The following is a 14,013-nucleotide window of genomic DNA, read 5'->3' as shown; positions in this document are numbered from 1 at the left end:
TAATTTTCCAATTCAAGAGAAAAGGTTGAATCTTAGTTACTTTTGCAATCCAACCTTCCCTTCTTCCCCAGAAGATTCAACTTGAGTCAAACAAAAAGTTCTACTTGTGTTCTGATTATAGCTGGGCCATCATAGGCTGAAGTGGACCTTAACTGCACCTGAAATTTTGAAAGTTTTAGGGTGTTCTGACTATTTTGAGGTTTTGTTTCCCTCTTCACCTTTGGAGTTAAACAAATTGCTGAAAGACACTCTTTCTCAACAACTGCATCCCTAGCATGTGCACTCGTGTATGCACTCCCACTGACTCATTTTCCTCTGAGGCACACACACTCTCACCCTTATTTGGTCCCAGTGGCTTCCTCGGACAATCCCCCTTTTTCAGAGTGACATCATCGATGGCAATGTCCCCTTCATAGCTTGTGCCCCGGACACCTTCGAAGATGATCTGCAAACAGAGCACGGAACGGAGCCCAGCATGAGGCTGCAGCTGTGGAGGACACGCTCCTTTCCTGCACCGTGGGGTTCTGAAGAGGTGAGCAGGGCACTGACCAGATCTGATCAGATCCACAGTGAAGGATTCCTCCATTTCTCCAGTACCCATTGGATATGGAGAACCAGACCCCAGCACTTACCAGACCAACCCCTGTGTGCTCAGCATCTGTAGAGCAATAAATGAGCATGTAGAGCTCTGCTTTATTAAGTGTGCTGCACTAACAAACAAATGGATACTGAACAGTGCTTGCAAGAGTAATTAAAGTCTTATTTATTATTTTAAAGTACCCAAAATCATGCTGGGCATTTTGTCACAGTGCCACAACTTACCAGCCTGCACAGACCCAGCTCTCACAAACCCTACAACAATAAAGCAGCATATTGGGCAAAAGCATCAGTAGTAAAACATCCAGTAATGAAGCATCCTACTTCCCAGGTACACATACAATTCTCAATGAGAAGATACAGAGTACTCACGTCGTACTCACAGGATGTCCTACACTCCTAAACCGGGGGTCAGTGGGGGTGAGCTCTTATAGCACATGCTAGAAGAAACCTCCAGCCCTCAAAGTCAGTTTACACCAACACAGCAACATCCCCCAGCTGCTCAGCACCAAGAGATCTGTCACATAGATCTGGTACCAGAAGGGGCTCTTTGACAAGCAGTTTCCAGATCAGCATTAATCAGAAAATTTATAGTGCCACGCTGATGCTTGCACATACCAATGTTGGATGGCTTCAGAGTGAAGAGGAATTGATTTCTGTGCATCCACCAAGATCTTGCCTTGCCCCAGTGACCCTGGGTGTGGAGAGTTCCCTGTCCCTGATCAGCCCCTGCGCCACAGAGGCAGATGTCCGCTGGGGTGTCTCCTAAGGCCCATGGCACATGGACAGGACAGGCAGCAGGCGGCTCCTTGGCTGTAGACTTGACCTACCTGGAAGGGTCCTGGTGGGTTGATGGGCACATGCGCTTGCTGCCACATGTTTCCCCGGTTCCCACTGAGAGACCAGACCTGCGTGTCAATGGCTCGCTTGTTCCGCACACGAACCAGCAGGTTCAAGGAGCCTGTAAGAGAGAAAGCAGACACTGGCGTGCTGGGGCAGACAGACAGCCCTGCCTGCTGGGTTGGCCCCTGGCACAGCTCTGGGGCTCAGCTGTATGTCCCAACCAGCCCGGGGACAGCTTGCAGAGCCCCAGTGGTCACCTCTGGAGGAAACCAGCTTTCTTCTGGGTTGACGGGCAAGTGCTGCTGGCAATGTTTTATCCATCTGGGCTATCCATGGTTGGACACAGACTCAAGATGAAGACAGAGAGGATGGAGGCAGTCTGTCACATGGCTGGGGTGGCATAAGAAGGGGGTGGCAGAAATGCTAGCTGCAAGGGACCTCCAGATGCATCCCATCCAACCTCCTGCTTGAAGCTGTCTCAAGCTCTACATGAGGTGGCTTCACCACATCTTGAAATCCTCTGAGGAAATAAACTTTTCATAATCTCCAATATGAACCTTCAGCACTATCAGTTGTGGCTGTTGTTCCCTATTATATTGTCTAATACTACCGATAAGATTTTGGCTCTGTTATCTTTGAAATTGCCCCTCAAACAGCTGGGGGCCATGGGCTGATCGCAGCCTTCTCTTTGCCAGACTGAGCAAGTCCATCCATCTCCCTCAGCTTCTCTTCCCCACGACTTCTGCTCCAGGCTTTTGACCATCTTGGTGCCCCTCTGTTGGACCCAGACCAGATTCTTTATATCCTGCTTGAACTGGGGAGCCCAGGACAAGTTTGCCCATTCACCCTGAACACCTGACATTTGCTATGCAGCTTCCAGTCCTCTCCCCACCCTGGTCCTGGCCATCAGCTGTAGAAACATGACCTGTGTCCTCAGTTACCACTTGCCCTGGAAGCACCCTTGGAGCAAGCAGCTGTTCTCTGCCAGCGCTGGGTGGCAACACCTCTACCACACTGCCTGTACTGTCCCAGCCCCATGTTTTCAGAGGGGCACAAAGACCCTGTGAATCAACACTGACTTCAGCTTCTTTCAAACACAGCCATTCCCAAAAGGTTTTCTCTGCCATTAAACCACAACCAAAGCCAAAAAATCTCAAAGCATTTCCTGTTCTCACTTTGAAAACAGTGTCACAGCCCCCTACCCTCCACTCACAAATGAAACCATCTCTGTTGGTCTTCCTGCAGCATCTTTTCAGTAACCCCCTCAGCTGACTTTTTTCCTTTCTTTTGTTTTCATGAAAAAACATTTTTTAAACATTCACTCAGGGCTGACCTGATTCAGTTTCTCTCTCCCTCATTTTTTTTTTTTCAATTCAGCTGATGAACCAAAAAATCACTCACAACTCTAGTCACACTGCTGCTCATCCGTGTTTTTGGTCTCCATACACAGACTTATTACACCTGAGAGCAGAGACTCAATAACAACCCTCACTTACACATCCATAGTGTGTCTGTGCTTGGGATGCTGCATTCCCGCCTGGGTACACCCTTCTGAGAAGGAGCAGTGAGAGGTCACGGGAAGAGACAGGGAAAGAGACTTTCCTATATAACTTCCCTCCTACATAATCCTCTGAAATTCTTCATTCTTGGCACATCAGCCTTGGGAGCACTGTGTGAAGGACAGGGACCTGGAAGTACCCCCATGAAGCGACTGTCTGGCAGAAAGCAAGAGATACATCACAGGGAGTTCAGAGATGCATAATAAAGATCATAAAATGTTTAGATTCTGAGCGGCTGACTTACAAGAAAAGGTTAAAAGAATGAAATATGTGCATAATTTAGTGAACTGAGAAAAGAGGGGCATGTTATTGCCTGGAAATACTCAGAAGCATTAGCACTAAGGCTGGCTGAGAAAACTAGATGAAGGCCAGACTGGACACGGAGAGCATACCCTTCGTTGATGGTACCCAGTTTGGGATGCACACCACAACCCAAGAAGAGGAGTGGAACAACTTGTTTCTCTCTCTCTCTTGAGACCAGCTGGCACTGCATGACCCTGGGGAGACGGAGATAAGCAAATGGGATCTCCCTCCTGGAAATATGGTGCCAAGAAGGCACTATGGTAGCCTCTGGTAAAACCAGCATTGAGCCGCTGGTTTCTGGGTGTCCTCCCCGCCCTCAGGAGCTTCCTAGGAGGGGAAGTCTCTCTAAGAAGGATACCTAGACCTCATGGAGGCCCTTGGCCAAACTGATGGCCCATGGCAGAACTACAAAACCCCAAAGACCAATGTCAACAGGAGCATGTTCAGAGCAGCTAATTACAGACGCCAGAGCTGGTGAGGTAAGGGCTTGAGAGTGTATGAAGAATTAACAGGAAACTGCTAGCAAGCAAAGATTAAAAACAACTGTTTTCTATTCCACCCTCATTTGGGGACTTGTAGCTAGGATCCGCCATGCAAGAGCCTGGCTGAGCAGCCAGTACTGGGACAGATCAGGCAGCAAATGAACTTTGATGCCCTAGGAAAAAAGTGAAGGCGAGATAGAAGAAGATCCAGAGCATCTGGAATGCAAAATAGTGCCCCTAAAGCACTGGCTGTGAATGCCTGGCCTAAACCCAAAGCAAACCTGAGCACATCCTGGCTGACAGCTCCATGTCCTTGCAGCATCAGGAAAAAAGTTTTAACCTTTTGGCTCCCAAATTCCCTAACAGAACAATACTGAATATGAGCAGGCACTCTTCAAATGGTTTGCAATTGGAAAGGATGCTCCCTTATCTGCCCACAACATGCAGTGTTTCACCACCCCTCTGTACACGTGGAACACTGAAGGTCAAAACAAATGAACAGCATGCCCATGACTGTCTAACAAATTAGTCAGAGGTGTGAAGGGGGTCAGATCTTACAGACCTACCTGCAATCCTGGCTAAGTTACAGAGCCTCCCTGAGGCTGGGAAAGAACCACACCACCTCCCTCTCCCAATAATGCTGTCACTGGGAATGGGCTTCTGGGAAGCACGGCAGAGACACTGGGACTTCAAACTGAACATGGATGAAGCCACTACCCCAGGTGAACTGGGTCTATAGTGTTGCAGATGTTCATGATTGTGCAAGTCTTCTCCTTTATTCCATTCTACCATGTGTCAGTCTGCCACAGGCATTGTAGCCTGTGATGGAGCGTACTTGGAAATGAACCTTCATATCTGAGCTCCAGGCAGAGCCATGAAACTTTGCCATACTGGACTGTCCAGAGCTGCTTTATCTCCATTTTTCAGTCTGGCCCCAAAAGCCAACTGTGCAATGGAACAAGTGCTGCAGGACTTTGTGTCTTCCAAGGGTTCAGCCCACTGCCGTAAAACAAAATGTTGTTCCAAGATCCCATTCACAGTCATGAAAATCCATAGATTAAGTCTCAGGCTAAAAAGGGAAGTGAAGCCTATGTTGATATTGACATCTGTAGCTCCTGACCTCTGGTAAATTCACACCTGTATACATCCACCTCCACACACTGTAGCAATACCCATCTCATGCCTGATTAATTATCTTCACTCCCTGTGTAGCTTTCAGCGTGTCACAAGAGCTCAGACCAAATGAGATCTGACCTGATGCTTGTAAGGTGCTCTCCTAAAGCATAGGCTATTTATCCAAATCCCATTTTGCAGGAGGTGGCCAATGCAAGATACACATACGTGTGGGGTGTGAGAAGCCGATTCACAGCTGTGAACTGACTTCCCACATGCTCCTTAGCAAACTGTTTTTACCTGCTTTTATCTGCTGACATGATATGATGATGATACTCAAGGAAGATAATATTCATTTAGAGGGGGAGCCAGATACATAACAAACATTTTACAAGACCTGAGCAAAAAGACACTAGGGAACACAAATGCCTGAGCTCTTCTGCCTTTCCAGCAGCCACAAACTGAAGAAGAGCCAAAGCGGAACTTGCTCTCCAACCCCCATGCCTCCATTGGTGGAGATATGAAAGGCCCATCTGGGATGTCCTCCAGTCCCAGCTATTGCAGAAACTCTTTTGCTTGATTTTATACTACAATATGCCTAGTTTTGTGTATCAGAGTCCAAATACAGCTGGCTACTTTCGTTACCTATTTCTGTCATTGTTACCCCTTCCTCATCTACCCCGTCAGATGTGTCTGGCATTTCCCGAGGTCACCTGCTGGTGAGGCACAAACAAAGACAGGCCATCTATCTGCTGCTAAATCTCTCCAGCTGACCAGAGATGGACAAACACAAGGGAAATCCCAGGACACCAGCAATCCCGTTGTTACTTCTCCCCATACAAAGCAATCTTCACATTTGTCTTGTAATCTCTATTGTTCCTTCTTCCCAATCAAAAGGGAAGATAAAGGCCAGTGGCGAGTGATGAGGAATCAATTACAAGGAGAGTGAGCCGTACCTTCTGCTGGCTTCTTTTAAGACTAGAGCTGGCATTTCAAAAGAGTGGCACTCACACAAAAGAGCACCAGCTGGGCTGACAGATAGAGTAGCCCAAGGGATGCCTTTAAATGTTACCTTCTCACAACATGAAAAGGTCTCCTCTCAGTTTCCATGGGATGGTGACTTCACTGTCGCATTGAACAGCAGTGTAGATCCAGAAGAGCCAAAGCAGACAGCACTGGGAGGAAGGCAGGGTCTGTAAGGGCAAGGCCATGGGCAGAGTCCATGGGGGATGGCAGGGAAGGTAGAGACTTCCTCAAGAGCTCTCTGGGGCAGCTGGGGGGGGTTAATGTGGGGTGATGGGGAAGGGCTGAGGTGCAGCTCATTTTACATGGCTCGGATGGAAGGCAGGCAGCCAGAGGGCTAGGAAGTGAACGGAGGATAATGCTGCATATCCATAAGATATCCTGGCTGTAGCCCCGTTTTAGTTTTGGCACCCCACTGGGAATCCGGGGCTGAAAGCCTCTGTGGAAATCCCCATGGCATTGCAACCGCAGCCAAGACAGATTGAAATAATAAGAAACTGATTCATGGCAAGAGATGTCCAGTGAATGAAAAGAGATACACAGTGCGGAGAGGACTCAGATCTTGTATAGCCTGGCAGAGTCACTTGCAGACACAACACGAGGGCTAAAACCAGGCCACGGAGAAAAGAGCTCTCAGCCCTCCAACAGGGGCTCTGAGTGTTTCCTTAAGTGTGGTTTAAAGTTAATACCACTGACCGCAAACTAAAAGCCCAAAGCTTAGTGCAGGCAAATCCCAGGAGTGAAATGACAGTCCTCAGAAAGAACCTATTACTGTTTATAATCCCTGCTACAAACACAGGTTTCTCTGCCTTTCTCTTTTAAATGTATGTTAATGAACAGCAGCCAGTGTCAGGCTGCTGTTCTCAGTTACAGTGCTGTGGGGACAAGTTGCTGCTCTGAGAGCAGAGGGTGGAAAATAATTGTACCCCAGATAGAGAAATAATGTCAGCTTGTACTGACTCATTATTTCTAGGAATGTAAGTTGTTTTTGTGCCATGATAGGATGCATTTACTCTTTCACAGCCTCTCATGATGCTTCCTACATTAACATACACAGAGTAAGACAATTAAAGCCTCTCAGCTGCTTTCCACTCCTGTTTACAGAGAACTTTGTCTCTACATGTCTAACTTATCTCAGCTTGGTGTTCAGGGTGTCCTGTGTCCAGTCACAGGGTCACTTCACAGACCCCTTCCTGCAGCCACCACTTCGGTGACTTCAAAGTGGGAGAGTTCAGAGAGTTCATCAGTAGTGAAAAAACGGAGTCTTGGTTAGAGTTTGGAAAGCACCGTTATCCCACCTCTGCTAACGAGGCATCCTCATCTGCTTTAGAGAGGCACTGAGCATGTCCAGTGCTGCACCACAGGCCAGCTAATTGCTATGGGACACTCGTTAGGATGGGGAGCCTATACTGAAAGTGATCAGGGGAACCAAAGCTTCCACTTCCCTGCTGTGGCTGGGACCTTCTAGGGATACAAACAGCAATATGGTAAATTTTGATTGGCAACGTTTCCCCTACAGCAAACCTGTGAAAATTACTTATATCTGGCTATAGGGAATTTTCTTTGGATTTTACTGTGTATTTAAAAAAATCAAAGAAACAAACACATTTCTACCCCTGAGCTCTTAAACCATCATCAAATGCGGATGGGCTTGAAGCAATATCCCCTGACAAGGCAAAGTCAGTTGCACAGATTGATCTATGATCCACCACTATCTGACCTATCTGGCATGCACGTGAATTTTGGGATGGAGGGAACAGACCATCAGAGAAGCAACAACACTGCGATGTAAAGGGCCAAAGTGGACACGTGGCTGCACCCCTGGTGGGGACATGCTGGGCAGGGGGACCTGGGACATGCAGGCAGAGGGGTAAATGCAACACTATGGTCATGTCTGCCTTGCGATGAGGAATGCGAGTGCTAATGGGAGGAAGGCAGGCGAACTACAGCTACAGCTCGTTCTCTCCAGCATATTCCCACCTGTCTGTGTACATAGAGAGCAGATGGTGATGTGGTGGGAGCAGACTTGCAGTGGAGCTATGCTTGAGCTCCTTTGCTCATTTCATCCACAGCCTAATTAGAGAAAGTGTTGGCACAGAAAGATGAATGATACAAGACTTCCATCTTTGATGCTGTGTGTATGGAACAAAATCCTGCCACCCCTTTCATGGAAAATTCCCTCAGAGGTTGTTTGTGACCAGTAATAGGCTTTCTATGCATGGACAACAGGATGTGGTTTAAGGAATTCAAAACAGGGAGAAACAAATCTCCATGCTCCATAACATTAAATTTATGCTATCTCAGAAGAACAAAGGCCCATCTCATATGCAGCCAGAATAGAGTAGAGGGAGGGTACAGAGTCTGGCATTTAAAAGACAAGAATAAGGAGTCCTCGGGCTTTTCTCTAATTTCACATCCAATTCATTATACCATCTTGCTTAATCAAATCCCTTTCCTGTACTTAAACATTTTGCAGGGGATGATGTGGACAGACTATGTCCTTCCCCCCAGGACAGATGGGGTGTCTGACTCTCAGCTCCCAGCCCAGATGTGTTTTGTCAGCCCCTGAATGCCACTCTGGGCAGCAGCTCTGCTCCCGTCTGCCAGCTCACCCACTGTTGTGCTGCTCAGCGCCTGCCCGTGGCCAGCACAGGAGGCATCGTGGCATCTCACAGCAGGTGTGGCCATGGGATCAGGCTTCCCTCTGCCCATCACCTGCCAAGCCATGGTCCCACTTGTCTTCATCCTACACACTCAGCCTAATAGTGTCCTCAGTTTCCTCATACCTCCTGGAGACCTCCTGTCCTCTGAAAGCAGAGGGAGGCAAGCAGGCAGGATGGTGCCTACTGCTCTCCCAGCTGGATGTGTGCTTGTTTGCAGCCCAGCAAAGCAGAAGACAAACGGCATCAAGAGCTGAGCAAGTCTCCAAACACCTGTGCTCCAGCATATGTCCCCCTCCCTTGCCAGGCCCAGTGGGTGGAGCGTGCATTCGGTCCATGGGGACCAGACAGCCTCTCCAGAGCTTGCTCTTCCCAGCCTAAGCTCAGGGACACAAACACTTTCCCAGAGAGGTGGTCACTGACTCACACCAACAGCACTGAGAAGCATCCAATAATCTCAGGAAGGACCTTGCTGTGTGTTCCCCACTTGCTTACTGAGCAGGACGGTGCTTGAGCTGCTTTGCTGGTCTCTTTGCCCTCTAGCAGTGCCAAATGTGCTGTGAAGCCCCATTCCTGCATGGTGATGCTTTGTCATGAGATGGGGATCCCTCCTGGGGTTCATCCTGCCTTGCTGCACCCACTTTCCGTGCTGGCACATGCAGCGCACTGTCAGGAGGCATCGTCTGGATGCAGAGAAGCTCCCATCTGCTTTGTGTTCTCTGTGTCACGATAATTCATGCTAATGCTCCAGGGTCCTTGTGTGACTCCCTCCATAACCAGTATATGTGATAATTTACAACATCTGTCTGTCCATACACCTCTTTACACCGAGATTCTTTCTCATGGGTTTTCTCACTCTTCAGGAAATACCACCACTCCCAAAAGGGAGGAATCTGCATTACAAGAAAAAACCATAAATTTGTCGGAAATATCTCCTGTTGTTTTATACTCCAGACCTGCCTCAACAGCTTGTTTTTATCCAGAGATCCTTGTAAAGGCTAAGAATGTGCACCCTTAGAGATCTCCCCACAAAAGGAGAGGTTGTAAGTGTGGAAAGAAGTTCTCCTGAATGTTTTGAGCAGAATTCCATCCCTAGAGACTGAGAATAATCTGTACCACCCCTTATCTAGGACTTGGCCTTTTGCTCCTAGCAAGGAATCCCCCCAAAAACGCATAAGATGTAGCCTGCCTGAAGTCACAGAGCAGGATGAGATATATCCTGGTCTAAATGCAGTTGTGCAGCTCCTTTCTTACCCATTCAGCCCTAAGAAAGGAGTTATTACCTTTCCATAGCCATTGCCTCTGCCTTTGTAGCCAGAGAGTTTGTCCTTTTGGGAGCTCCCCAAGCAAGCCTGCAACAATATGATCTCCCTAAATGAAGAGCAGGCAGAAACAGACCCTTTCCACACAGCAGTGTTGCATTCCTTGCTGAGCTTGAATAGATAAACAGTTGGATCAAATTCTTGTTTTCATCTGTTTAACAGAAAAACAAAACCAAAACACAAACACCTCTTCAGTGAAATTCTGTTGGGGGAGAAGATGTACTAAAGGTACAAAGTACCTGGTCAGGGAAAGCTGTCTGTAGTAGCAGAAGGAAACATTATTTCAGCAGAGCAGGGGGAAAAGGTGATTCAGGGGTAAGTTCTGAGCTGATCACTCATCAGGGCCATGGCTGTATAGGAGTCCAGTGCAGCCTCTGCCTCAGCTCCAGGCAGGGCAGGGGGAGCCTCAGGTGCTCAGCACTGGAATGGACACCACTGCCTTCATTTCTCTGTGCAGCTTCTGGAGAGCGGGATGGGACATGCCAGTGGGGCTGCACCTGCAAAGATCTCACTCCCCCAGTGCAGGGCAGGCAGCTTCTGTGGGCAGAAAACCAGCCCAGCCCTGTTGCCTTTATTGTGGCCCTGATCCTCCCAAACAAGGCATCATCTTGCCCTTAATTTAATGAGCAACTGTGGGATTATTTCTGCACCACTTTTGGTGGGCATGTGGGGCATGTGAATTAGCCTTTATGGGGGATGTGATGGGGAAGGAAGGCTGGCCCTAGCTTCAGCTGCCAGCAACACCAGCTGCACAGGGGCCTGGTATGTCCAGACAGGGCTCCAAATGAGGCCCAGAGGGTGATCTGGTGGGGTCAGACTCCTGTTCGTCCTCAGTAGGACAGTGTTGGTCTTTGTCAGACACGCCAACCTCTCCTCACCTAGCAGCCTGCATCACTCACCACTCTCCTCAAGGTGAGTGCAGTAGATTAGAGCATCTAAATTAATCCCAAACTGGACTGTCTGGATTATGGTCCTAAGGCTCTACAGAACATAGATGCCAGACTATGATTTCTCATTACAAGGCTTGAGACCTACTCTGGTGAAGGAGCTGTGTAGAAGAGCCTCCACAAGCAGTGCTGACCAGCCCCTTACACTTGCTCTGTGGCTCAGGTGAGGAAGCTGCAGCAGCCCATCTTTCTTCCCCTGTGATGTTTTCTGGGACCAAGCTGTCTGAAAGCAGCCAAAATGTTCCTTCCCCCTTACTGTTGCTGTACCTGGTGGTCCCCAGAAGTGCTGGGTATTACCTTAGGGAGGAAAGGTCAGCCTGGGGGAAAATGCGAGTACAAGGAACATAGCAAGACGACCATGTGTAGGCAGCTTTTCCCAACAGTTTTGCAGACTCAAGATGTGGAGTGAACCACAGTTGCTGTAAGGCCTGCTTGCTCCTTGTTCACCCTCTGTTTCGTGACATGCCCAGATGCCTTCAGGCGAATGCTCCCTCTACTCCCAGCTTTGATAACGGACCCTTTCATCTTTTCCACCAGAGACAGCTGGGTCCTTTGCGCGATTCATGTGCTCAGCTCTCAGGCTGAGAGCACGCACTGTGCTCAGCTCTCGGATGAGCTGAAACAGAAGTCTGCTTCATAGGCACTGCCAGGTTTAAAAGAGCACAACAGCCAGACAGAGAAACCCTGCCTGCCTCCATTCTGTGGGCAGGCTTTGCAGAAACCTCAGCCAGAGAGGAGGGAGCCTCACAGAGCCCCCAAAATACAAGTGGTGTGTGTGGGAGGGCTCCTGACAAAAACCCTACAGAAAGAGATGTACTTATGCTGAGGAAGACTTCGTCTGTCTCTTCTCTATCCCTATTAACAACCTGTTTCCACATAATCACCCAGTCTGTGGTCTCTCAGTCCTGGAAGCCAAGCACAGGGCAGCTGCATGGCTGCGGGGATTGGAGCAGATGGGCTGTTTCAGTGCGATGCTGAAGCCAGCAAGACAGCAGGAATGAGCAGCTGAGATCCCATGTCTTTCCTGTTGAACTGAAGACACCACTCAAAACTTATTTTCTGGCCTCCTCCTCTGCCTGACCCAAGGAGACATGAGAGGTGAAAGTTGCAGGCCTTGGAAGTGGTCTGCTGCAGCAAGAATGGGCTGTGTGCCCAGCTTTGAGGCAGGATGACTCAAAGAGTCAGAGACTCCTTTCCCATTTCATGCCTGGCTGTACTCTCACCAAGAAAACTTCCAGGAGACTGTCTGAGACAGTGAGACTCCCAACCTGGATCTGCAAACTCCTTCAGTTCAAGTGCTGGGGTGCCTGTCACCCCTGCAGAGCTCTCTTTGGGAGAGGCAGTCACTCCTGAAAGTAATGGTGATGACTGACACTTGTTGAGCATTTTTTGATTTTCTGGGAAGCACTTCAATGCACTTTACAAATCACGTCTTGTTGAATTTCAAGAGCAGATTGGGATGGTTGCACAAGTAGTGCAAGATAGTTGTGCACTCTGGTCCCAGCTCCTGTCAGAGCACTCAGGGTGGTCTCCAGATGTGCACTCAGGATGACCAACTTCAGTCTCCACTCGTACAATTATGGCACTCTTCAAATAGTTACTGGTCCATGGAGTGAACAGAAGAGTGACCTGGGAGTGCTTAAAGAAGTAGCTGGATATGCACTGAGAGATCCCGTTTCCTCTTAAGTGTCTGTTAAGTTTTGTATCTAGCTATTTCAGAGTCTGAATAATTGATGTAACACCTGATGTCTTGGGAGACGATCAGGTTGCAGTATATCTGTACAGCTACTCAACTTTGTGCAAGGCTGCTGCTGCTGCTGTGAGCCCAGTCTGAATGGAAAGATGCTTTACTGAGAGCCTGGAGGAAGGGAGGGGGGATCATAGCAGTTCCCCATTAGACAAGTAACAGTAACTTAAATCAGGTGAGCAGGAGAAACGATGATCTGTGGGGATTCAGGGCATCTGCAGATTAAATGGTGACAGCAATCTGTGCCCCTAACGACCTTCCCAACAAATTCTGCAGCAGAAATATGGTCAGGTCACGACTAGTAAGACAGAAAAAGAGGACTTTTGAAGAAGGTGACTTTTCAGTAGCTACCTCTCCTGAGAACTTGATTCAGTGATGCACTTTTAGTGAGGGGCAAGGAAAGGCAGGGATCAGTGCACCCAGATTCAAGGTACTAAGCAGAACACCTGCATCAACATGGAGACATGTTATTAGTAAAATAAAATGACATCTAGCCAATCCACATGGGAATGTCTTTCCCTCCTCTCCATGTCTTCTTCAGCTTTACGTGCCAAGCTCCTCGGCTTAGGGATGATTCAGTCCTGCACCTACAAGCTGTGTCAAGAATGCTGTTGGTGTTCTTTGTAAATAAACATCCAGTGAAGGTGTAGACACACAGTATTTACTGGGCTCCAGAAAGAAGAACTGAAGGGAGTTCTCTGTCCTTTGTTATGCAGGAAGTTTGATTAGATGATATATTGTCCCATCTGGTCTTAATAATCTTTAAATCTATGGCTCTAATCCAAAGTTCACTGAAGTCTTTAGAAAAGCAACAACTTCAACAGTCTTTGGTTTAGAGCCACTTTATTGAACCTGCAGAGCTTGAATGACACTTTACAAATATGCGGTTATCTTGTCAGGTATTTATAAACCTTGGTCATGATCACTGTATTTGACTAACTCCCCCCAAAAAACAAGCAGATACTACCAGAAGAGACCACAGTCTATCCAAAGGGTCCATACATAGCCCTCTGGAAAGCTGCTGGATGTCTGCACAAAACATTAGTCGAATACAAATCTATTGATGGAGGAATGAATAAAGCCAAGAACCCAGCTGAGTAAGTGGGAAGAGAATAAGTATCTAAAAAATTGAATACATTTTTTCATTACTAACTGTTCACTTAACTCTAACTGCAACTTGTTTTCAAGAGCCTAGAGGGAAGTGAATCAGACTCATTAGGAAAATCAGTCTCCCCTCAATCAATCCAGTGATGTAATCTCTACTGTGTACAGAGTTATTGCACTGGAGATAATGCCATGGATTTCATAAATGATGCATTTGTTTGTAAGGCAAACTTTATATATCCAATAGAATGCAGCTACCTGCAGGCTGCCACCTGTGTAACTGTGTGCAGTACCAGGGTGCTGTGTTCATAAA

At 47.9% G+C, this 14,013-nt stretch overlaps 1 protein-coding gene across 5 annotated transcripts in view; it reads right to left on the bottom strand.

Annotated features, from left to right (window-relative positions):
- Positions 1-14,013, bottom strand: part of MDGA1 (MAM domain containing glycosylphosphatidylinositol anchor 1) — a 151,458-nt gene that overhangs the window by 9,851 nt on the left and 127,594 nt on the right. For all 5 annotated transcript variants that reach the window (XR_011738280.1, XR_011738281.1, XM_071806126.1 and 2 more), the window contains 2 exons: positions 1,428-1,558; positions 337-445 (listed from right to left, as the gene is read on the bottom strand). Coding sequence is in view for 3 of the 5 variants with exons in the window: in XM_071806126.1 (XP_071662227.1) it covers positions 337-445; positions 1,428-1,558 (240 nt within the window). In the remaining 2 variants the exon portion in view is untranslated. The remainder of the gene's footprint in view (positions 1-336; positions 446-1,427; positions 1,559-14,013) is intronic.

This window comes from Patagioenas fasciata, chromosome 3 (assembly GCF_037038585.1).
Source record: "Patagioenas fasciata isolate bPatFas1 chromosome 3, bPatFas1.hap1, whole genome shotgun sequence".
Lineage (NCBI taxonomy): Eukaryota > Metazoa > Chordata > Aves > Columbiformes > Columbidae > Patagioenas > Patagioenas fasciata.
This window is presented reverse-complemented; position numbering and strand designations above follow the sequence as displayed.